This window comes from Phyllobates terribilis, unplaced genomic scaffold, assembly GCF_046119375.1.
Source record: "Phyllobates terribilis strain yellow unplaced genomic scaffold, ASM4611937v1 Scaffold_2__4_contigs__length_985480577, whole genome shotgun sequence".
In the NCBI taxonomy this organism is placed as follows: Eukaryota; Metazoa; Chordata; class Amphibia; order Anura; family Dendrobatidae; genus Phyllobates; species Phyllobates terribilis.
The window spans coordinates 369,630,453-369,657,251 of NW_027362762.1; the positions used below are offsets into that span (position 1 = coordinate 369,630,453).

A 26,799-nucleotide genomic window follows, 5' to 3' on the forward strand; every position below is an offset into this window, starting at 1 on the left:
TTTTTTGTAAAAGCAATGAAAAAATTCCGCTCACCCTTGATGGATACCAGATAAGTTTCTGGTGTGGAGAAGCCCGAAGTCTTGTTTCTGCCAGACGTTGATATTGCTTCTGAAGGAAATAAGTCCAGCATCAATCCGTAAAATCAAATCTTTAATTTCATGATTAACCCCTTTCTGACCCAGGGTGTATTAGTACGTATCTGTGCCCTGGGCCTTATATGTATTAATACGCCCTGGCGATTTCGCCCGCACACAAGCGGTGCGGGCGAGATCGCCGCCGGGTGTCAGCTGATTGTCACAGCTGACACCCTGTGCTATGTGCAGGGAGTGGTCCCTCACCGCTCCCGGCACATTAACCCCTGAAATGCTGCGATCGAAATCGATCACAGCATTCCGGTGGCAAGAGGAGGTAAGCGCAATACTTACCTTCTCTGCTGGCATCCAGCGGCGTCTGAATCTGGTCCCGGATGTTGCCATGGTGACCCGACGTCATCATGACAACATCCGGGTCACCAGGAGGCAGGAAGTTGCTTTGGTCATGCGCAGTGCACGACCAAAGTAACTTCTCCCTGTGCAGCGCTGACAGGCTGCATGACATAGGGAGCTGTTGCTCTCTATGCCATGCAGGCGATCAGGCTGCAAAAAGTGAAAGTCCCATAGTGGGACAATGTGAACAAGTAATAAAAATGTCAGAAAGTGAAAAAAAGAAATAAAAAAATTGTAAAAATATTAAAAAAAAAATGAAAAAAATAATAACAATAAAAAATATATATGTATTGTACCCATAAATAAATAATCTTATGAAAAAAAAAATAAACCAACAAAAGTACACATATTTGGTATCACCGCGTCCGGAATGACCTGACCTATAAAACTGTCCCACTAGTTAACCCCTTTAGTGAACACGGTAAAAAAAAAAAACGAAACATAAAACGATGTTTTATCATCATACTGCCTAGCAAAAAATAGAATAAAACGCGATCAAAGAGACAAATGTAAATAAAAATGGTACCACTGAAAATGTCATCTCGTCCCGCAAAAAACAAGCTGCAATACAGCTCCAACAACAGAAAAATAAAAAAGTTATAGCTCTCAGAATAAAGCCATGCAAAAACAATTATTTTTTCTATAAAATAGTTTTTATTGTATAAAAAAAAAAAATGCGGTACCGCTGTAAACGTACTGAAGAATAAAGCTACCTTATCAATTTTACCACACGCAGAACGGCATAAAAAAAAAAAAAACAATTCCTGAATTGTTGGCTTTTGTTTATTCTGCCTCCCAAAAATCAGAACAGAAAGCGATCGAAATATGTCATTTGCCCGAAAATGATGCCGATAAAAACGTCAACTTGTCCCGCAAAAGACAAGCCACCACATAACTCTGTCGGCCGAAATATGGAAAAATTATAGCTCTCAAAATATGCCGATGCAAAAACTAGTCTTTGCAAAAAAATGCGTCTTTTAGTGTGTGACAGCTGTCAATCATAAAAACCCAATATGAATCTGGCATCGCTGTAATTGCACCGATCCGAAGAATAACGTCGTCTAACCACTTATACCACACGAGGAACGGCGTAAAAAATAAACTTTAGGGTTAGGGTTGTGCTAGGTTTAGGGTTGTACTAGGGTTGTGCTAGGGTTTTGGGTTAACGTTGGGCTAGGGTTAGGGTTGGGGTTAGGGTTGGGGTTAGGGTTGAGCTAGGGTTGCGGTTAGGGTAAGGATTGGGCTAGGGTTAGGGTTGGGCTAGGGTTAGGCTAAGCTTGGGGTTAGGCTAGGGTTAGGGTTGGGCTAAGGTTCGGGTTGGGGTTGGGATTTTTTCAGAAGTAAAGAAAAAAAAAATGAAGACAATATGGCTACTAGTGAGCGCAAGCACTTGAGTATGCATCGGGTGCTTGGGTATGCACCGAGTATGGCGGGTGCTCGAGTGACATGCTCTAGCCTCCTCCCCAAATGTTTTGCAGCTGTTATACAGCCAAATAAACCTTGCAGGGATTGCCTGCCAAGCACGAGCGATCCCCGCATGTTCTTTTGGGGGTGTCTAATAAAAATAACATGCGGGGCAGGCACTCGAGCATGTCACTTGAGCACCCGCGATACTTGGTTTATACCCTAGTACCTGATGCAAACTCAAATAGCGAGCACTTGCACTCAAGACTAATGACAACTTATTCAATATGATGACCTAATGTTATCAAATTCTGTGTCGTACCTCTGGGTTCAAAATGTTCACTATACCCCTTAATAAAATCCTGGAGGGGTGTAGCTTCCAAAATGGAGTCACTGGGGGGAGGGTGGGGTGGTTTCCACTATTTGGGCACATCAGGGACTCCCCAAACACAACCTGTTACCCTTGTGAAAATGCAAAATTGGGGGCTGAAAAACATTTTTGTTGAAAAAATGTGAAAATGTTATTTTTACGGTTCAATGTTATAAACTTCTGTGAAGCACCTGGGGGTTCAGGGTGCTCACCACACATCTAGATAAGTTCCCTAAGGGGTCTAGTTTCCAAAATGGTGTCACTTGTGGGGGGTTTCCACTGTTTAGGCACATCAGGGGCACATCCACTAATTATTCAAGCAAATTTTACATTCAAAAAGTCAAATGGTGCTCCTACCCTTCCAAATTCTGCCGTGCATCCAAACAGTGGTTTCCCCCCCCATATGGGGCATCGGCTTACTCAGGAGAAATTTCACAACAAACTGCATGGTGCAATTTCTCCTGTTACCCTTATGAAAATGCAAAATTGGGGGCTGAAAAACATTATTGTTGGAAAAATGTGAAAATTTTATTTTTACGGCTCAATGTTATAAACTTCTGTGAAGCGCCTGGGGGTTCAAGGTGCTCACCACACATCTACATAAGTTCCCTAAGGGGTCTAGTTTCCTAAATGGGGTCACTTGTGGTGGATTTCCACTGTTTAGGCACATCAGGGGCTCCTCAAACACAACATGGTGTCCGCTAATTATTCAAGCAAATTTTACATTCAAAAAGTCAAATGGCGCGCCATCCCTTCCAAATCCTGCTGTGCGCCCAAATAGTGTTTTTTCCTCACATATGGGTTATTTGCATACTCAGGGGAAATTGCGGTCCATTTTTTCCTGTTACCCCTGCAAAAATAAAAAAATTGGGTCTAAAGTAACATTTTTGTGAAAAAAAGTTAAATGTTCATTTTTTTCTTCCACATTCCAAAAATTCCTGTGAAGCAACTGAAGGGTTAATAAACTTCTTGAATGTGGTTCTAAGTACCTTGAGGGGTGCAGTTTTTAGAATGGTGTCACTTTTGGGTATTTCTGTCATAAAGGCCCCTCAAAGTCACATCAAATGTGATGTGGTCTCTAAAAAAATGTTTTTGTAAATTTTGTTGTTAAAATGAGAAATCGCTGGTCAACTTTTAACCCTTATAGCTCCCTAGTCCCTACTAAAAAAAAATTTTTGTTCCAAAATTGTGCTGATGTAAAGTAGACATGTGGTAAATGTTATTTATTAACTATTTTGTGTGACATATCTCTTTGATTTAAGGGCATAAAAATTAAAATTTTGAAAATTGCAAAAATTTTTAAATTTTCGCCAAATTTCCGATTTTTTCACAAATAAACGCAAGTGATATCGAAGAAATTTTACAATTTTTATCATGAGGTACAGTATGTACTCAGAATTAGGTGGATCTGTTGAAGCGTTCCAGAGTAATTACCTCATAAAGTGACAGTGGTCAGAATTGTAAAAATTGGCCTGGTCATTAACGTGCAAACCACCCTCGGGGATAAAGGGGTTAAAATAAATATTGCAATACTAAAATATGCCTAGGTATAGGCATGATTGGGGATAAGAGGTGCAAGGAGGTGAAATTGGACACGTTTTGAACGTCTGCTGCAATCACCTCCTTGCATTCCTTGTCCCTAATCAAGACTATTTTAGTGTTGCCATATCTCTTTTGATCATGAAATAAATGATTTGATTTTATGGATTGAAGCTGGACTCAATTCCTTCACAAGCAATCTCTTTTTTGTGCCTGTTTTCTCTATGTTACAGGCTCTTGCAGATGACCGTATTTCCAATCTGAGTGGGATCCGACAACACCTTGGATCACACTTGAACAAATGTTATTCTATGGGGTCGTTCACATATCTGATATTTTCCTTGGGCTGAATCAGGCCATGGAAAAAAATCGCAGCATGTACGATTTGCATCCATGAATCGGATTGCACTTGTCCATGGAAGTGTATGGATCCGTAGAAAACATCGGACCACACTCGAATGACATCACAGACTGAGAGAATGTAAAAGATGAAGAATTTTTTTTCCATCTTCACCACTCTGTGATCACACTCTGATCAAGCTCTGATCAGAATTTGATCGGAGTGTGATTAGCATAATCGGCCTGATTCTCTCAGATGACCAGGTGACCCCGGCCTTAATGTGTTTAACATGAAACATTTTTCTCATATTGTGTGTTATATTTTTAATTGCTTCCTTGCAAATGGAGAAAATATATCACTATTCCTCCTAGAGTGCTTTTATTCTATTGTCTATCTCTTCTCCAATGGAGATTAACTTACAGTAACAGGTATAAGGAGAACAAATTATGGTAATTAGGCTCATAATTAAAAAATATACTTTTTAATAAATTGGTGAACGAGGGGGAATGTTTTTTAACATAAAGTGTTTTTTTATTACTGGGTTAGTTACTTTTGTGTTTTCTTTTGATCTAATATATTAGGAAAGTGTCTTATTATACTTTTGTGGTATTGTTTTTGGCTATATGGTGAATTGTTTGGTGATTTTTGTTACCTGCTGACTGTTGCTTTACTGCAGCAATTTGCATTCATGTATTGGACTGTATAAATGCTTAGATACTGCAACCACCTTAACCCGCGGTCACATAAAGGTGTCACCAGAGTATTTTAATATTCGTGCTATGCTTAGATATGGCCAAAAGAAGTTGCAAAATCATATAATAATAGAATCATATAATGTATTAGGTCTGGATTCTTTTGTTGTAAACTCTATTTTTGTCATTTTAAATAGGACATATAATTAGATTTCTGTCCACTATTTGCTTTTTGTGTTATCTCCCAAGCGCTATATATTAATAGGGATGACACATTTAATTTTAAAATAAAAAATAAACAGCAGTGTCTGTTTAGTTGAAGATTCTGCTGTGCTTGTTCTTCTGTCTGCATGTTATTCCATTTGGGCAATTTACTGATGATGAGCCTCTGCAGTGCTTGCATGGTATATTTTTTAATTATGACCCTAATTACCATAATTTGTTCTCCTTAAACCTGTTACTGTAAGTTAATCTCCATTGGAGAAGAGATAGACATTAGAATAAATGCACTCTAGGAGGAATAGTGATACATTTTCTCCATTAGCAAGCAAGCAATTAAAAAATAAAACTAAGACAGGCGATGTGTGAGTGTTTTTGTTAAATGTGTTGGCGGATTTAAAACAGTATTAAAGGGGTTTTGCCCTTAATAACGTGCATTTTTTAAGAAAAATAAAGCTGCTGATGAATAACTTAATTTAAAAATAATGTGCTTTTTGAGACTTTATTTATTTTACTCACGTATATAGCGCCATTAATTCCACAGCGCTTTACAGACATCATCACTGTACCGAGTGGGGTTCACAATCTAGATTCTCTATCAGTATGTCTTTGGAGTATGGGAGGAAACCGGGGAACCCGGAGGAAACCCACACAAACACAGGGAGAACATACAAACTCCTTGCAGATGTTGTCCTTGGCGGGATTTGAACCCAGGACCCCAGCACTGCAAGGCCACCATGCTACCCACACCCAATTTAGACTTGATTAAATACCTTAAACTCATGTCAAGTTTTTAAGGAATTGCTTGTAAAAAATACTGTCCAGCTTTGGGTTGAGGATGCTAAGTTTTCCCTACACCTTTCCTTCATGACCAATTCTCTCATGCAATTTGTGTATTTAGGGTTCTCATAAAACTCATTCTGTTGGTTCTATTAAAGCATGTTAAGCCCATAAGAATCTATGGAGTGGTCAAGCATGCACAATTCAAACTAGTCATTGTGCATGCACTGCTATGTCTGCAAATTTCTATGAGCACCAGTGACATTAAAAAGGGTGGTCCGAAGTCCAAAGTAATTTTCATCCTAAATCTCTATCCATTTAGTGCCATATTCTAAACTATTTTCTAATATACTTGAATTAAAAAATCCCAATTCTTCTCTAACTATACTATCTAACTGCTTTTCTTTTTTCACTTCCTTTTTGATGACACTTTGCTTGAGAATGGGATACTAAAACAAAGCGTCATCAGGGGACCGAGAGTGCAGTCACTGCTGCAACCTCTGCCCCCTCCCTTAAACTAATTACCCCAGCTCGATGTGCACAATGACAGCACGCTTTCTTGCCAACTCAGATCAGCAGTAACGAGTCGGCACCAGAGTGCATTGTCAGAATACCCAGCGTGCAGAGACCAGTGATGTCACTTGCGAGGGCGGTGCTGGTCTGTGCACGCTAGTTATTCTGAAATACACTCTGTTGCCAGCTCATTACTGCTAATCTGAGCCGGCAACAGAGAGTGTGCTGTCATTATGCACATTGCACAGTGCAAATCACACTGGGATTAGCCCTGCCCCTGAAACAAGCATCACTGATGACGCTTCGTTTAAGGGACAGGGAAGATGCTGCGGCAGTGACCACAGCCTCTGCTCCCTGATAATGCTTTGCTTGAGCATCCCAGCATACATTGAGATTTTAAAACAAAGCATCACAATAAAGGATATGAAAAAAATAGAAAAACACAGATATTGCAGTAAAGGAAATATATGGAGTTTTTAATTCAAGGAAAATAGAAAACAGTTTAGATTATGTCACTAAATAGATAGAGATTGAGGATGAAAATTAGTTTGGACTTCAGACCACCTCTTCAATTGTGTGCAGAAATTAATCTAAGGATAAGCATGCGCACAACTGCTTGTTATTGCATATGCTCGGCTGTGTCCATGTGCTTTTATGGTCTCAATTGTCTTCAATGCAATGTATTCATGAAGGAAAAATGCAGTATAGATTTCAAAGAGGCTTTACAAATGTTAGGTTTATAACATTACCAAAAAAGGAATATGAAATTAGGCCTCCGGCTTTTTAGCAATTGGTAAACCATGGATGGGCGAGGACAGAAGGCAAATTAGATAGTTTGTAATCAAACTACTTAAAGTGATAAATTATGGAATTTCATTAGTTTGAGATTAAGGCTGTGTGCCCACGATGCATTTTTGGTGCGTATTTTGGTGCGTATTTGCAGCGCGTAAACGCTCCAGAAACGCATTGCATGCCTTATCCCATGACTTCCTATGACATTCTGCAAGTTCTGTGCACATGGTCTGTATTTTTTCTGCGCAGATTTTACTCGCAGAAAAAATACGGACATGACCAATTCTTGTGCGTTTCTGCATGCGTATTTGCCTATACAATGCATTGGAAAAATGCATGGGAAATACGCATGCAAATACGCGTCAAAAATGCATGTAAAAAACGCATGCGTTTTTCTGCCAAGGAGATGCAGAAATGCTCAGGAAAATTTCTGCTTCATTTCTGCATTGTGGGCACTAAGCCTAAACATCCTATCTATATGAGCTTTATCTAAAGAAAGTACTTTGTATGGTGTACAAATTTCAAGAAAATTCACTGCTGTCATAGTAGCACATTTCTTACAATGTTAAGTGTAATGTTAGTTAATGCAAGTTGCATGTCACAATGTTTCTACAATCCTTTGTAGAATTGAATTTTTATACATCACTTCACTCATATTACATACCGGATTACATTGAGTCACAGTAGACTGTCTTTGTACACCATTTTAAAGTTCACATTTTAACCCCTTAGAGTGGATTCACGTTTAGCATTTAGCATTGCTTTTCACAGAGTTTTCTTGGTATTTTTTATTACACTGTACTTAAAAAATAACATTGACTTTATGGACAATTTCAAGAGATGAGCAAATCAATCCATGGAGGATCAACTTCGAGTTAAATTTCCTCAAATTCGCAGGTTTAAACACTTTTTAATTTGTGAGGATTAGAAAAAAATGCTTATTTCACAAACACACTGCTTAAGTCTCAGAAAATGGGCTAATAACATTAGATGCGGCTGCAAGAGTTTCCCCTTAATCTCCTACAGCAAGCACATCACATTGTCTAGAGCAGCCAACTAGAGGGACTATCTCAGAAAATGTATAAAATGAGAGCTAGCAACAGCAACAGCATTTTAAGGATTTTTCAAGCTAGGAATAGCACAGATTATTCTACATAGGGATGGAAAAAGGCGTAATCTGTTGTATACTACTACAGTGCTGAAGAAGAATGAAAATGGGAGGGATAGTCTCCATCTGTGAATAATCATCCAAAGATTTAAATGATAGGGATATGTTGTACCTGCATAGTCAATGTGGCTGTGAATTGATTGATCTGTGATATAGAGCGATAACAGCACCCTAATAACAATATTTTTTTATTCTTAACACACTGAAAAGAGGGCAGTTTAATATTGCTCTATACTAATTTTGCTACTAAATCAAAATCCTGAAACCAAGGCTTGTGTGTCACAGAAAGTGTGCTTACTAGAATGTGATAGGAGCAAGTCATAATTTGTATTTTGAAAACCAAAAAAATCTCCATAATCTATAAATGTAGACACAACTGTTTACTTCACTAAGTGTGCATGTTGCAAAAATATATATATATATTTTGCACACCTGAAATTCATGAAATAATTTAAAAAAAATTGATGTGGGGCTTCGCCCTATTTTTGTGTCCAGCCAGGTACAGCAGGCAGGAACGGGCTGCCCCCAACCACCATGAGGTGAGCTGAGTTCATTGGACATGAACTCGGCTCATCTGGATGCTGTCATAGCCAGACACTGAGGAGCGCAAGCATGCCTTGCATGGCAAGCTGGATGGCAGCTTTTTGCTGCGATCCAGCCTGTCATGTGAATGTAGCAGAGCTGGAGCCGTCCTGGGAACCATGGAAAGGTAAGGATGAGGTTGGTTTATTATTTTATTTTTATTGCAGGAGATCGTTGGCTTCAGCTGGAATGGGCATGATGGTAAGTATGGTGTAATTTAGAACATTAAAGAATTGCGTGTTTATTTCAATTAAAGGACTTTATTCTGGGTGTTTTTGTTTTTTTTAACTTTGACTATGGGGTTAGTAATGGGAGTGTCTTATAGACGCCTCTCCATTACTAACCTGGGCTTGATGTCAGCTAGCATTATAAGCTGACATCAACCCCAGCCCTAAAACCCCACTGCCACCGCTACAGGGATGCGCCTACCTATGGATGCGCCATTTCTGTGGCGGATGACAGCTGATGTTTCTAGCCTGGGAGGGGGCCAATATTCATGGCACCCTTCCTGGGCTATTAATATCAGCCCCCAGCTGTCTGCCTAGCCTTTGCTAGCTATTAAAATAGGGGGGACCCCACGTCATTTTTTGGGGGGTCCCCCATTTTAAAAGCTGGTAAAGGCTAGATATTCCGCTGGAGGCTGATATTAGTAGCCTGGGAAGCTCCGTGGGTATTACCCCCTTCCCAGGCTTCAAACATCTGCCCCAGCCGTCTGCTTAACCTCCGCTAGAGACTAAAATTACGGGGAACCCTACGCCAATTTTTTTTTTTAATAAATCCTTTATTTTAACGCTAAATGACAAGTATAGTAATCAACACTATCACTGTACTTATTATATATGTGACTGACATGTTTCTATCTATCTAATCTATGTGTGATGCTCTATTCTTTCTGTTCGAAATTGTCTTGTACCGGTGTATGCTGCTGATGAATTGCCAGCCGGCTTTTTTAAAGAGACAAAAACACTATTATTTTTTTTTAATAAATCCTTTATTTTAACACTAAATAACAAGTACAGTAACCAACACTGTCACTGTACTTATTATATATGTGACTGACATGTTTCTTTCTATCTAATCTATGTGTGATGCTCTATTCTTTCTGTTCTAAATTGTCGGGCACCAGTGTATGCCGCTGATGAATTGCCGGCCGGCTTTTTTAAAGAGACGGGTGCATGAAAATCGGAGGGCATTAGTGTGTTCCAAGTGCCCTTTGTTTTTCATGCACCCTCCTATATACCCTGCCTGCCTGTCTGCCTATATATTCTGCCTGCCTGACGTTTAATTGAGCACTGTTCCCATCGATTTGGGCAATTTTTGACCTTCTGCAGACCGCCTGGGGGGACCACCAGAAAAATGCTCGAGTTTCCCATAGATTTACATTGGGCTCATTGCTCGGGTCGAGCACCCAAGTATTCCAATGTGCTCGACCCGAGCTTCGAGCACCTGAGCATTTTAGTGCTCGCTCATCACTAATCAGCAACAATTGTCTCTTTAAAGGGAATCTATCGGTAGACTCAGCCCTTCTAAGCCGTCTATGTCGGCATGTAGGTCATAGGATGCTGAATAAAATGATACCTTAACCCCTTAATGACTGCCGTAACGCATTTTTACGGCGGTGCACTCGAATCACTAAAATCCGTTTCGCAGCTCAAAATGCAGCGTTTGTGATAAAACAAAAATAAACAAAAAAAAGTACACATAATTGGTATCGTCGCGTCCAGAATGACTGACTCTATAAAACTGACATGTTATTTATTCCATTTGGTGAACGGCGCAAAAATAAATAATAAAAAACACGCCAAAAATGATGCTTTTTCATCATACTGACTCACAAAAAAGTGAATAAAAAGCGATCAAAAAGTTGTATGTAAAAATAAAATTACAAACAAAAAGACCAAACCGTCCCGCAAAAAGCAAGCCATAATATCACTCATTCGGCAAAAAAATAAACAATTTACAGCTCTCAGAATGTGATGATGCAAAATCAAATTATTTTTTGTAAAATACTGTTTTTAGTCTGTAAAAATAGCATATCATAAAAATTATATAAATCTGGTATAACTGTAATCGTACTGACCCGACGGACAAATCCGTCTTATCACTTTTACTGCACGGTGAGCAGAGCAAAAAATAAAAACACTAACCGAATTGCTGGTTTTTGTTCATTCTGTGTCTGAAACATCTGAATAAAAACCAATCAAAAATTACTATGTGCCGCAAAATGGTATAAAAAAAATCTCCTAGTTGTCCCGCAAAAAATAAGCCCACGTAAAGCTCTGTTCACCAAAAAATAATACAGTTACAGCTCTCAGAATATGGCGACGAAAATAACTACTTTTTATAAAAAAAAATGCATTTTTATTGTGTGATAGCAGCAAAACCTAAAAAAAAAACATATAAATCTGGTATCGCTGTAATCACACGACCCGAAGAATAAATCCGCCTATTTACTTATACTGCACGGTGAATGATGCAAAAATAAAAATAAGGACTATTCTTGTACTGCTGTCTATGTGTTCATTCTGCCTCCAAAAAAAATCAGAATAAGGCTCGGCTCACATTTATCCTGCGCTCTCAGCTGAGCACTTACGTTGGGGTTTCCGTATAAATTCACCAAAACCGCAATTCAGACAAAAAAACCAAATGGAGCCACTCCCTTATGAGGCCGATGGAGTCCATTTGGACTGGTCTTTGTTCCTGTGGCATCCAATCATTTTAGGCTTTTTTTTAGTGCACAAGTGTGGACGATCACAGATCTGTGCTCGCCTAAAAAGATGGAGACGATCGGAGCAGAAGTCAAACAGACTCTGAAAGTGTCTCCATCTGCCTCATTACAGTGGGTGCTTCTGTTGGGAGTTTCGTCTGAATCACATTTTTGTGCAATTTAAACGGAAACTCCGACATAAGTGCTCAGCGTAGACTGGCAAATCAGTCTTATTTTGAAAGTAATTGAAAATTATGTACCCCAAAATGTTACCAATAAAACCCCTAATTTATCCCACACAAAACCAGCCCCCTCTCAGGTCCGTCATCTGTCACTGGAACTATAGGGGGTCCCACATTGCTGCTAAAACAAAGACTCTGGAAAAGTGAAAACTCTCACGCCATCAAATAAAATCCAGTGAATTCTGTGCTCCCAAATCCAAATGCCCCCCTCATTCTGAGTCCCACTGTACTTAAACTGCACTAAGCGGCCACATGTTTGGCATTATTGCAGCGGGGAGAGCATTTAAGGCTGCGTGCCCACTATGTTTTTTTCAATCATTTTTGCCACAGAATTTCAGCAGCGAAAACGTTTAAAAAACGCTTGGTAATACGTGCCCCATGGTCCCCAATAATGATCCACATGCTGTAGAAATTTCCGCTGCGGATTATCATTGTGGAAAAATCTGCAGCATGTCCATTATTTTTGTGGATATGCGGCGTAATTGCCGCCATTGACTTGCATTGAATCGCTTAATATCCGCATGACTACATGTGCACATGCGGATATTAAGCGATTCAATGTGCGGATAGTACCCGGGTCTGGAGAAGAGGAGACTCTCCTCCAGACCCGGGTACCATAGTACCTGTTTAAAAAAAGAATTTAAAATAAAAAATATACATTATACTGACCTTCTGAAGGCCCCCGGTCCTTTTACACCACCACGAGCTGCCCAAGACACCAGACGCACCGAAGAGAAGACCGGGGGCCATCAGAAGGTGAGTATAATGTTTTTTTTTTATTTTTTACCATTTTTATTCTTTTTTTAACTATTAACTTGGTCACACTGTATAAATCTATGCCGGTTGCATGGATTTATATAGTGTGACCAAGTTGTCAAGCACTTTTCCAAGTGATGCTAAAATCGCTTGGAAAAGCGCTTGATAACCCGCATACGAAAATACGTGCAAAAACGCTTCTACCTGGCAGGAAAAGTGCATGTAAAATCCGCATGCGTTTTTCCTGCCAGGGAGATGCAAAAAAAATCCGGGGCATTTCTTCTTCGTGGGCACTAGGCCTAATAATTTACGGGATGTGTGTCACCAGGAAAAATGTATGAGGGCGCTACAATATATTGGGTCACTATACATTATGGGGGCACAATGTATGGGCACTAAACTGGCATATTTGCAATTCTCCAGAATAAAGCCTGGCGTGGATGTTACATAATAATCACTGCAACCGTAGATGAATTCATTGAGATTTGTAATTTCTACAATGCGGTCACTTTTGGCATTTTTACTTTGTTCTGGCACCTTTGGGGCTCCGCAAATGTTGCCCACAAATTATTCTACCAAAATCTATGCTCCAAAAGCCAAATAGTGCTCCTTTTTTCTCAGCCCTGACGTGTGGCCTAACTGTAATTTCTGATGACATAATGGGCATCATCGTGTTTGGAAGAAATAGCATAACAAATTACGGGGTCCGTTTTCTCCTATTGCCCATTGTAAAAATTACAAATTTGGGGCTAAACCTACATTTTCCTGAAAAAAATGAAACTTTTCAATATGACGACCTAATGTTATCAAATTCTGTGTAGCACCTGTGGGTTCAAACTATACCCCTGAGCCCCTGAATAAAATACTTGAGGGATGAAATTTCCAAAATGGGGTCATTTGTCAGGGTTTTCCACTGGTTAGGTACAACAGGAGCTCTCCAAACGCAACATGACACCCGCAGACCATTCCATCAAAGTCTGGGTTCCAAACGTCACTCCTTCCTTTCCAAGCCCTGCTATGCGCCCAAACAATAGTTTTCCCCTACATATGGGGTATGTTCGAACTCAGGAGCAATTGTACAACAAATTTTGGGGTACATTTTCTCCTGTTACCCTTGTGAAAATAAAAAATTTGGGGCTAAAATTAAATTTTTGTGGAAAAAAATTGATTTCTTAATTTCACGGCTCTACGTTATAAACTTCTGTGAAGCACCAGGAGGTTCAAGGTGCTCACCACATATCTAGATAAGTTCCTGGAGGGGTCTAGTTTCCAAAATGGGGTCACTTGTGGGGGGTTTCCACTGTTTCTACTGTTTAGGCACATCAGGGGCTCTCCAAATGCAACATGACATCTGCTCTCGATTCCAGCAAATTTTGCTCCTTCACTTCTAAGCTCTGCAGTGCACTCAAACAGTGGTTTCCCCCCACATTTGGGGTATCGGCATGCTCAGGATAAATTGCACAACAAATTTTGTGGTCTACTTTCTCTCGTTACCCTTGTGAAAATAAAAAAATTGGGTCTCAAGTAAATATTTTGTGAAAAAAAGGTAAATGCTCATTTTTTCCTCCCACGTTGCTTCAGTTCCTGTGAAGCACGTTAAGGGTTAATAAACTTCTTAAATGTGGTTTTGAGCACCTTTGTAACATACCTGGTGGCGGGCTTGCATAGTGCACCATCTCCCACTATGCAAGATCGCAAACTTGATCTTCAGTCTAGTCTGCTAGCCTGGCTTCTATTCATGCTGTCTGCTTGTCTCTGTTCTGACTGCTTTGGGCGGCGGCCCGGTTACTTCCTGTTTCTTGTAGCTGCTGTGGGCATACCCCTAATGCGTCCCCAGCCTATTGCTGTCTGTCACTTGATATTTAAACCAGCTCCACCTTGGAGCTGATGCCTGAGCAACACTTCCCTCAGAGGGCTCCTTGCCTCTGATGTGCCAGGTCCCGTTCTGTTTTCATGCCTGTCCGCCTTCCTGGAGGCTGTATTCCCAGGCCTGTCTGAACAGGCTCCTAGCCTGTTCGTCCCGCCTTCTGGGGGCCGCATACCCAGACCTGTTATCTGTGTCTTCTAGCCTGTTTGTCCGCCATTCTGGGGGCCGTATACCCAGACTCGCTCCTGTATCTCGCTGCAGTGTCAGTTCCTGTCTGAACACTCAGCTCCTGTCTGAACACTCTCCTAGCCTGTTACCTGTTTTTCTCTATGTCCATACATTCTCTTTTTCTGCAGAGTCTGAACCTGCACCTAACTCCTACTCGTTGTCGCTGTACTTCCGTTTGTGAGTTTAGAGTCCACTCGCTACTTCATTGCAAGTGCCTTGTGTGTATCTGGTTCTACCTTTCCCTTCCAGTCTGTTCCGTGTGAACAGAGCCCTGTCCCCTCTGCTCTGCCATTGCTCACCGCTCTGGTGGTTTCCCTTTGCTCTGCCTTTGCTCACCGCTCCGGCGGATTCCCTTTGCTCTGCCATTGCTCACCGCTCCGGCGGTTTATCTCTGCTCTGCCTTACTCACCGCTCCGGCGGTTCCTGCCCGCTCTGCCTTGTTCACCGCTTCTGCGGTTTCCCTCCGCTCTGCCTTTGCTCACCGCTCCGGCGGCTTCCCTCTGCTCTGCCATTGCTCACCGCTCTGGCGGTTTCCCTCTGCTCTGCCATTGCTCACCGCTTCGGCGGTTTCCCTCCGCTCTGCCTTTGCTCACTGCTTCAGCGGTTTCCCTCCTGCTCTGCCTTGCTCACCACTCCGGCGGTTTATCTCTGCTCTGCCTTACTCACCGCTCCGGCGGTTCCTGCCCGCTCTGCCTTGTTCACCTCTCCGGCGGTTTTTGCCCGCTCTGCCTTGCTCACCGCTCCGGCGGTTTCTCTCTGCTCTGCCTTGCTCACCACTCCGGCGGTTCCTCTCCGGTCTGCTTTGCTCACCGCTCCGGCGGTTTCGCTCTGCTCTGCCCTGACCACTGCACCTACGGTTTTGCCCTGCTCTGCTTACTCACCGCTCCAGTTGTATCTCTCTGCTCTGTCTTGCCCACCGCTCCAGCAGTCCCTCTCTGCTCTGCTTGTCTACCGCATCTGCGGTTCTGCACCTGAGTCCCAGTCTGTACTGGACCTTATCCAGCCTGCGCTCCAACCTGCTAGTGTCTCCCTGTCTGCACTCCAGCCGTGCTTGCCAGAACCCACCTGTCTGTATACCAGTCGAGCCTGCCTACACCCGCCTGTCAGTGTGCCAGCCTAACCTGCCAGTTCCTGTATTCCCCGGTGTGGGTCAACAGCCGTATCCGGGGTCTGACCAGGAGTAGCACCTGCTCCCTCTGCTCAGTTCCTCCCTGGTGCACGGCGTCGTAGCTGTCGTGCGACCTTGGTCAGATCGGGTTGATACTTAGTTACACCCCTCCAGGCACTCTCCGGTTCATGGCACAGTGGGATCACTAATCACGCACACGCCAGTCAGTCCGGGTACGTGCATAACAACCTTGAGGGGTGCAGTATTTTGAACGCTTTCACTTTTGGGTATTTTCTGTCATATAGACCCCTCAAAGTCACTTCTAATATGATGTGGTCCGAAAAAAATGATTTTGTAAATTTTGTTCGAAAAATTAGAAATCGTTGGTTAATTTTTCACCCTTATAACTTCCTAACAAAAAATATTTGGGTTCCAAAATTGTGCTGATGTAAAGTAGACATATGGAAAATGTTATTTATTAACTATTTTGTATGACATATCTCTCTGATTTAAGGGCATGCAAATTTAAAGTTTGAAAATTGAAACATTTTCAAAATTTTCTCCAAATTTCAGATTTTTTCACAAAGTAACTCAAGTCATCGAACAAATTTTACCACTATCATGATGTACAATATGTCATGAAAATAACAGTCTAAGAATCAGTGGGATTCGTTGAAGTGTTCCAGAGTTATTACCTCATAAAGTGACACTGGTCAGAATTGCAAAATTTGGCTTGGTCATTAAGGACATAATTGGCTCCGTCCCTAAGGGGTTAATATCTGCGATGTGATGTCTTATTCCAGAAAAATCCATGTTTTTCTTATCTGTAAATAAGTTCTTCAGGTCTATGGGCTGGATATTGATCTGCATGAGAAATTGCCCTCAGAGTTTATTTTAAATGAAAGAGAAAGTTACATGTAACTAACACATTACAGTAGAACTGGACCTTGTCTTCTGACAAACACATTTTCTGCAGCTCTCACAGTTGTGCAACAATATTGCAATGCTGCTTGCCTGTGAAATGGAAGCTGACGCTGAGAGGGACCTGCAGATGTGTCAGTTATAACCACACACAGCTCTGCATTGAGGTCAGGAAAGCAGAGAACGACCATTACATGTCACTCTGGCAACTCACCCATTTATATAAAATAAGCTTTGGAGGCAGATTCTCATTCAGATCAGTGTCTGGCCCATAGCCTGATAGTCTGGCCCATAGCCAGATAATTAACATGTAAGGAAAACACGGATTTCTCTGGAATAAGATACTGGATCACATATATCAAGGTATCATTTGATTCCGCTTCCTCTGACCTACTTACCAATATAGATGGTTTAGGAGGGTGGATCCTTCTGACAGATTCCCTTTAACTTCATTGCTGATGTCTTTCCTCCATAGCATTGTATTAACACCTTATACATAAGAGATGAGTGAGTCTGGCAAAATTTTAATTCACTAGATTGCGCAGATTTTCCCAGGAAATTTGATTTGCAGCAAAGTTATTCTCGGTAAATTGAATGCCCTTTATTATGCAATGGGGTCTCTGCAGACCCGAGAGCATAATAAACGTAATATGTAAAAAATAAAAAAATACCTTATACTTACCTCATCGCTCACCTCTCTGGCCCTTCCACTCCCCTGTCTTCATCGAATCTTCTTATCACCGCCACAAGCGCTGAAATCCCAAGCTTCTTCACACACACTGTGACCTTACACACGTGCAGATCTGACCTGGGTCTCATCAGAGCTGGAAGTCTCAGCCTAGTGTGAAGAGGCCCAGGATTTCAGTGCTGGCGGTGACAATATATAGATGCAACGAGGACCGGACGGGGGGACAGCGAGAAGTGGAGGGCCTGGACAGGTGACACATAAGGTGAGTATAAGTACATTTTTATTTTTAACCTTCAGATAACTCTTTAGGGTTCAGCAAAAATGGTGGCCAGTTAGTCACCATTTTACTGAATCTGTGTAAAAGAAAATTGCAAAAAAATATGCATTTTGGTGAATGTGGATTTTTGTAAAATTTTTGTAGAATTCTATTCCACTCGAATAAATGCCCTCTTCTCTAATTATACACCAAAACCAGATGCCATCATAATAAAACAGTAATTTTACTAAATAAAGTTTCATAAAATATTGTATAAAACAAACACTTGTAGAGGTAGAAAAACTCACAGACAAAAACACAGAAAGCGGGAGTTGGTACAGATTGTTGTCAGTACTTACAAGTGAGCAGCTGTACAAGTTACAGTGCGGCAAAGCTTATAGAAAGCACAATTTCCCTGGCTTCAAGAATAGAAAATTAGTGAAAATAAACATCTCTTCTGTAGTATTTGTAAGTCTGTTGCAAAAAATTGAATTTATAGTGCAATAGTCATCACATATTACGCAAAATGTTTAGAATCTTAAGAATCAGTAAGATGTAACTATATAAAAGATAATAGGAATATGAAGGGGGGAGGAGATGCAGCAGATGTTGAAGGTTTGGTACTAGGTAGAACAAAGTGTAATAAAGGGTTGTGCTCAATCAGTACAGGATTAAAGAATCGAAACTTTTACTAACCACCATAAGAAGTAGGAAGATAGTTGTCAGACCTGTAGGTCGCCAGGTTTATTTGTGGTTAGTATTGACAATAGTGACTTTCTATTAAATACTGTTATAATGTTGGCTGCAAGTGTTATGGTATTGGTGGTGTTTTATTTTTAGGACCCTGTTACTCTGGTGACCTTATAAGCTTTCCTATAGAGTTTTTTTGTAGCATTAGTAAGTAGACATGGTTGTCTTGATAATTAGAGATATTGGCAGTGATAATACCCCAATGGATCCTGCCATATTAGTTCATGTAACATGGCTCATGTATCAAGTTCATGTATTATGCTCATGTATTAGTTCATGTAACAGGTTAATTTATTAGCTTAAAGGGTTGTCTTGTGGATAGGTGATAAGTTGCCTATCAGTGGGTGTACCACCGCTGGAATCCACACTGATCGGCAGATCGGGGAAGTTCTATCCCCTTTGCCAAGCCTGACCACATGCTCCATTTATTCTCTATGGGGCTGCTGGAAAAAGCTGAGTGCTGCGCTAAGGAGCCCCATTGGGAATGAATAGAGCAGCAGTCGAGCATACGCACTTGCCCCTCCATTCTATAACGGGGATAAAACTTCCCCGCTCTGCCAATCAGTGAGATTCCCAGCGGTCAGACCCCCACAGATCAGCAAGCTGTTACCTATCTTGTGGATAGGTGATAAAAGGTTTTCACTGTACAACCCCTTTCAGAATATTACCTGAATGCAATAACAAGAGACACATTATATTTAATAAATCAACACAAAGGACACTTTAGTAAAAAATTACTTTTATGACTCATCTCTATGCTCAAAATAGAGTTGGAATTCAGCTGCAATAACCTTGATGTGATTAAGTAACTAAAGTCTCATGCTGTCCTAACATATATAGAATATCTGGGTTTTTGAAGAATTTGTGTATATTATTTAATGCTATTTAATGCTAATTTACAATGCTTTGTCACTTTTTGGAAATGTTGCAAGCCAGAAATCCACACTATAAATTTTGTGCAGTGACGGCAGATAACCAGCAGATGGCAGTGGTTACATTACTTTTTTCATACAAGCTCAAGCCTTAATAAATTGCGGATGCTAGTATATACTGCTGTCATGTTCTTCAACAATAGCTGCAATCAATATACAAAATTATGAATAATATACAAAATAAGCAATGTTTCTTGTTTTATTACAACCAGAATTCCTTATAAACAACATTTCAGAATAGTTTCCAGCATCTCTGCACAGACTTTACTTCATAACCTTCAAGATAATGTAATCTACTTGAAATAAAGCATCCCGATATTCATATGAATGCTTGACTAATAAAAGTCTCGTAGGACATGAATCTTCCAATCCTCCATTTCATCATATCTAATAACGGGACCACATATATTTCCTTATGCAGCAATTTTCCAAGGAACTTCATCAGTGGCAGATAAATGTTGATGTAGCAAATGATTTGGCCTTGAAGCTTCTACGGGATTATTCCTCTGATGACACCAGGAAGGTGGAGCTGATGAAAGACAATATTAACATGACCTGGACGCGAATAAACAAAAGGTACGGCATGTCGTCTTTGTAAATGTATCGGCTAGAATGACAAACCGACAATTAGATCTAAAATTATTGGATTCATGTATTGTCAGTTATCAATTATCATATCCACCAGGTTACTAACATAGCACCTTAGTATGTCTTCTGGTTTACAGTGGTAAGTGACGTCTTCAATGGCTGGCTCCATTATATTATGTCTGTCTTTGGATTCTCCGTAGACAAGTCAGGTTTCTAATAGTTACATCTTCAATCTCTTGCATCGCATGTTTCAAAAAGTTTGTGACAGTATAACATTTAGTAGTATGTTTCAAAAATTCAACTACATGTGAGCTATGGAGTTAAATAAAATCTTAAGAAAAATGTGAATGTCTGGAATATAGGGATCACGAAGATTGCCAAAATGTAACATTTTATCTGTTTTATTTTATATTTGCTTATTGTGGATACAGTGACATGTAAAAGTTTGGGCACCCCTGGTCAAAATTAGTTAAAGGAGGCTGGGTTTTTATAAAGCTGGGAAATTTGCCTTTCCTAATGATGAGTTGAACAAGCCATAACCCTAACAGGCTAATTAAGGTCTGAAACTTTGGTCAAAGTTTTCAGAGCACACAAATCTGCAAGGGTGCCCAAACTTTTACATCGACCCATTTTCCTTTTTGTAATTTTTAAAATGTAAAAGATGATAATATATATACAGTACAGACCAAAAGTTTGGACACACCTTCTCATTTAAAGATTTTTCTGTATTTTCATGACTATGAAAATTGTACATTCACACTGAAGGCATCAAAACTATGAATTAACACATGTGGAATTATATATTTAACAAAAAAGTGTGAAACAACTGAAAATATGTCTTATATTCTAGGTTCTTCAAAGTAGCCACCTTTTGCTTTGATGACTGCTTTGCACACTCTTGGCATTCTCTTGATGAGCTTCAAGAGGTAGTCACCGGAAATGGTCTTCCAACAATCTTGAAGGAGTTCCCAGAGATGCTTAGCACTTGTTGGCCCTTTTGCCTTCACTCTGCGGGCCAGCTCACCCCAAACCATCTCGATTGGGTTCAGTTCTGGTGACTGTGGAGGCCAGGTCATCTGGCGTAGCCCCCCATCACTCTCCTTCTTGGTCAAATAGCCCTTACACAGCCTGGAGGTGTGTTTGGGGTCATTGTCCTGTTGAAAAATAAATTATGGTCCAACTAAACGCAAACCGGATGGAATAGCATGCCGCTGCAAGATGCTGTGGTAGCCATGCTGGTTCAGTATGCCTTCAATTTTGAATAAATCCCCAACAGTGTCAACAGCAAAGCATCCCCACATCATCACACCTCCTCCTCCATGCTTCACGGTGGGAACCAGGCATGTAGAGTCCATCCGTTCATCTTTTCTGCGTCGCACAAAGACACGGTGCTTGGAACCAAAGATCTCAAATTTGGACTCATCAGACCAAAGCACAGATTTCCACTGGTCTAATATCCATTCCTTGTGTTCTTTAGCCCAAACAAGTCTCTTCTGCTTGTTGCCTGTCCTTAGCAGTGGTTTCCTATCAGCTATTTTACCATGAAGACCTGCTGCACAAAGTCTCCTCTTAACAGTTGTTGTAGAGATGTGTCTGCTGCTAGAACTCTGTGTGGCATTGACCTGGTCTCTAATCTGAGCTGCTGTTAACCTGCGATTTCTGAGGCTGGTGACTCGCATAAACTTATCCTCAGAAGCAGAAGTGACTCTTGGTCTTCCTTTCCTGGGGCGGTCCTCATGTGAGCCAGTTTCTTTGTAGCGCTTGATGGTTTTTGCAACTGCACTTGGGGAAACTTTCAAAGTTTGCCCAATTTTTCGCACTGACTGACCTTCATTTCTTAAAGTAGCGATGGCCACTCGTTTTTCTTTACTTAGCTGCTTTTTTCTTGCCCTAATTCAAATTCTAACAGTCTATTCAGTAGGACTATCAGCTGTGTATGCACCAGACTTCTGCACAACACAACTGATGGTCCCAACCCCATCTATAAGGCAAGAAATCCCACTTATTAAACCTGACAGGGCACACCTGTGAAGTGAAGACCATTTCCGGTGACTACCTCTTGAAGCTCATCAAGAGAATGCCAAGAGTGTGCAAAGCAGTCATCAAAGCAAAAGGTGGCTACTTTGAAGAACCTAGAATATAAGACATATTTTCAGTTGTTTCACACTTTTTTGTTAAGTATATAATTCCACATGTGTTAATTCATAGTTTTGATGCCTTCAGTGTGAATGTACAATTTTCATAGTCATGAAAATACAGAAAAATCTTTAAATGAGGTGTGTCCAAAATTTTGTCTGTACTGTATATATATATATATATATATATATATATATATACATACATACAGCTCTGTAAAAAATTGAGAGACCACTGCAAAATTTTCATTTTCTCTAATTTTTCTCTTCATAGTTATATTTTTGAGTAAAATGTACATTGTTGTTTTTTTCTATAAACTACTGACAACATGTCTCCGAAATTCAAAGCTAAAAATTTAGTTTTTACAAACAAATGAGAAATCGTCAAAATAATAAAAAAGAAACAGTGCTTTCAGACCTCAAATAATGCAAAGAAAACAAGTTCTTATTCATTTAGAAACAACAATACTCATGTTTTAACTCAGGAAGAGTTCAGAAATCAATATTTGGTGGAATAACCATGATTTTTAATCACAGCTTTCATGCGTCTTGGCATGCTTTCCACCAGTCTTTCACAATGCTTTTGTGTGACCTTATGCCACTCCTGGCACAAAAATGTAAGCAGTTCTTCTTTGTTTGATGGCTTGTGACTATCCATCTTCCACTTGATTACATTCCAGAGGTTTTCAATGTGTTTCAGGTCTGGAGATTGGACTGGCCATGACAAGGTCTTGATGTGGTGCTCCTTCATCCCCACATTGATTGACCTAGCTGTGTGGCATGGGACATTGTCCTGCTGGAAAAAGACAGTCCTCAGAGTTGGGGAACATTGCCTGAGCAGGAGGAAGGAAGTGTTTTTCAAGGATAACCTTGTATGCGGCTTGATTCATACGTTCTTCGCAAAGATTAACCTGCCTAATTCCAGCCTTGCTGAAGCATCCCCAGATCATCACCGATCCTCCACCAAATTTCACAGTGGGTGCAAGACACTGTGGCTTGTATGCCTCTCCAGGTGTCCGTCTAATGATTAGACGAACAGGTGTTGGGCCAAGCTGAAAATTAGACTTATCAGAGAAGATTACCTTACTCCAGTCCTCTATGTTCCAATCCTTATGGTCTTTGGCAAACTTCAGCCTGGCTCTCCTTTGCTTCTCATTGATGAAAGGCTTTTTTTCTAGATTTACATGACTTGAGGCCTGCTTCTAGGAGCCTGTTACGAACTGTTCTTGCCATGCACTTCACCCCAGCTGCCATTTGCCATTCCTTTTGTAGGTCACTTGATGTCATCCTGCGGTTGCTGAGTGACATTCGAATAAGATGATGGTCATCCCAGTCAGTGGAGAGTTGCTTTCTCCCTCTGCCAGTCTGTAGCTTTGTTGTCCCCAATGGCTGCTGCTTGACCTTGTTGTAATGGACTGCCGTCTTTGAAATTTTAAGGATGAAGGTAACATGACGCTCACTGTATCCCTCTGCTAGTAAAGCCAGAATTGAGCCCTTCTTTTCCTCACTCAAGACTTTTCTTTTCAACTCCTTTGCCATGGTTAAAAGTTATTTTTTCATTCAAATTACTTTTGGGCTATTCCTAGCACTTGTTTTGCCATCCAGCTTGTCCTATTGCAAGAGGATTGTGAAGACCACAGCAGTGTTTTTTATACTTTCCCTTGTTACATAGAATTTGGTTCAGGTGATCACCTAATCAGAAGCACATTAAGTAAAATGAGGTGTACCTTGGTTGGAATTCAACTGACACTGGAATGGAATGGCTGTCAGACAAGTAGAGATGGTGATTTTTAGAAAACTCTGCAGTGGTCTCTTAATATTTGCCAGAGCTGTATATATATATATATATATATATATATATATATATAGCTCTTGTAAAGACAAGTCAAGCAATATCTTTACATGGCCAGTTCTTTCCTCCAATACTGAGAAATCAGCATTTAAATTGATATGCAAATGAGGTTAAAGTGCTTTGGATGCTTGGGAGCAATTCCCAAGCCTTTGTCATCCTGGTCGTATTCTTCTCTTAGCACTTTCTTCTGCTTGATTGACAGCTTTTTTCAAGTCAAAATGCATTAAGGGCATCAGTCAAGCAGTAGAGGGCAACACTAAGCAGGGAATAGAGCTGAAGTGACAGAGGCTTGGGAAGTGCTTCCACTCATCCAAAGTCCTTCAGACTCATTTGCCTATATATTCAAACACTGATTTCTCGGTAACGGAGGAATGGACTGGCTAGCAAAATATATTGCTGGACTCAACTTTACAAGAACGATATAAACATATAGTTTTGACGTGAAATCCTGCTCACAGATTCCCTTTAAATTGTTAAAGATACTTGGTCAAAGAAAAAATTATATTCTTATCAACATTTTCCCGTTTAGCATGATATTGACCCCAGTATATCACTTTTACCCTTAGATGAATTGATCCCGGTCAATCAAAGAAAATAATAATTCAGAGTATTGTGAAAATCTGTTTCCATTTCCTACCTCGCTTTTTCAGCGTAGCTGACCAATGTGACAACATGGGCGCATATTACACTAATACATGCTGTATATCAGATTTAGGGAAATGGGATACATCTAGATTTACAGTATGTAAAAGCAGTCTATGGATGCCCTTTCTCTTCTGTTTGCTGTACAGAGAACAACCCAAAATAACATAGGAAAAACAGCTGCTATCACACATGAAATGCTATTCAGACAAGACATTCTGTACAGAATACATTGCTGTTTTGTCTGTGGATATAGATGAAATAAATGTATTACACATTGTCCTTAGGACTAGAGCTAAGACTGTCCAATCTCTGGTTACAGACAGAGTATTAGAAGAGGACCCCCTACTGCAATCAGATGCCTTACAGCTCTAGTGTGATCTTGTACGTAGGGGATGGCTAATCTTCTGGGACCCATACATAATATTACCTGTATTAGGGTTTCTTAATATGTCTTGCACATTACTCCAACCGTTTATATCTATATACCTTGTGCCTGCTGGGCTTTGCACCCATTGAAATATATAGCTGACCTGTGCTGCACCATTATCCTTGTATATACTTTGTAAATCATACCGCGGCGCTCACCCTTAAATCACTACAGATAGGCTTTATTAAACCCTTTCCCAATGGGGTAATTTTGTTTTTACACTCAAGTTTTTTCCCTTTATTTTAGTAAGAGTCATAATTTTTCCGTGGACATAGTCATATGACGGTTTGCTTTTGTGGAACGCGTTGTAGGTTCACTTGTCTTTAAAACGCACTTAAAAATGAGAAAAAAAATCCAAGTACGGTGAAATTGTGAAAAAAATTATATTCTATTTATTTTTGCATATGGAAAAGGGGAGATATTCAATGTTTAATGTTTTTTCTATTTTAAAAAAACTTTTTTTCACTTTTTTTGTCACCGGAGACTTGAAAGCTGAAATTCTGAAATTGATTGTACTATTCACTGCAGTTCTTCAGTATAGCAATATACAGTGAAATTAATGATCTCCTATGAAGCACAGCAATACAAACTTGGAGGCAACAGGGGGCTAAAATACCAACCTATGGGCACATCTTGATAATGGAAAATAATTAGCGTTAGAATCATTGAATGTCGCCATTTTCCAAGACCCATAGCATCTCCATTTTTTGGGATCTGGGGCTGGGTGAGGGCTTATTTTTTGAGCTGAAGCTTTTATTGATACCATTTTAGGGTAGATACGATGTTTTGATTGCCCACTATTGCATTTTATTGCGGCGACCAAAAAAATGAAATTTTGGCATTTTGATTTCTTTTCTCGGTTGTCACACGTGTGCCACACAGGTGCACATGGGCACGGATAACTCCGGCATTGTTTTTTCCAGTACTGAAAATATCAGGACATGTGAAAGAGCCCTTACTCTGCATGGAATGGGCTCAGCTCTTTTGCAAGCTCCATAAGCACACACTTGACATCTGCTCTACATGTTGGAGTTAAAGCTTACCTGTCAGTAGGATTGTGCTCAGTAAACTACATACACTGTCAGGTGGGCGCCATTACACTGATTAAAATGATACCTTGGTTGATGAAATCCGTCCTGTGGTTATTTAATCTTTACTCTCAGTTTGGAGATAAGGATATGCTCGTGCTACAGGGAGGCCTGTGGGGGATGCTGTATCTGGTGCTCTGCTTAAATATTCATCTGTGTGCTCTTATGACAGCTCACTGTGCCTTCACTGACCTGCCTCCTATTTTACCTAGCCCCGCACTACTAGATGCATTATGTAAAATAGGAGGCAGGTCCGTGAAGGCATAGTGAGCTGTCATAAGAGCATACAGATGAATATGTAAGCAGAGCATCAGATAGAGAGCCCCCCACAGGCCGCCCCAAAGCAAGGGCATATCATTATCTCCAAACTGAAAGTAAAGATTACACAAGAACCACAGGATGGATTTAATCAACCAAGGTATCATTTTAGTGTAATGTCACCCAACTGACAGTGTGTGTAATTTACTGAGCACAATCCTGCTGACAGGTAAGCTTTAACTCCAACATGTAGAGCAGATGTCAGGTGTGTGCTTATGGAGCTTGCAAAAGAGCTGAGCCCATTCCATGCAGAGTAAGGGCTTTTTCACATGTCCTGATATTTTCGGTACTGGAAAAACCAACCTGCTGACAGGTGCGCTTTAAGGAGGTTGAACAGGAATAGAATAACATGGTTGTGTTTTTTTTCCAGAACACTGCCACACCTGTCCACGGGCTATGCTTGATA

The 26,799-nt window shown here is 40.5% G+C and overlaps 1 protein-coding gene across 11 annotated transcripts in view; it reads left to right on the forward strand.

The window, feature by feature from the left end:
- The window catches only part of DMD (dystrophin), a 3,940,859-nt gene that overhangs the window by 2,817,703 nt on the left and 1,096,357 nt on the right, over window positions 1–26,799 (forward strand). For all 11 annotated transcript variants that reach the window (XM_073664716.1, XM_073664719.1, XM_073664714.1 and 8 more), the window contains one exon: window positions 19,762–19,916. In XM_073664716.1, coding sequence (XP_073520817.1) covers window positions 19,762–19,916 — 155 coding nt within the window. The remainder of the gene's footprint in view (window positions 1–19,761; window positions 19,917–26,799) is intronic.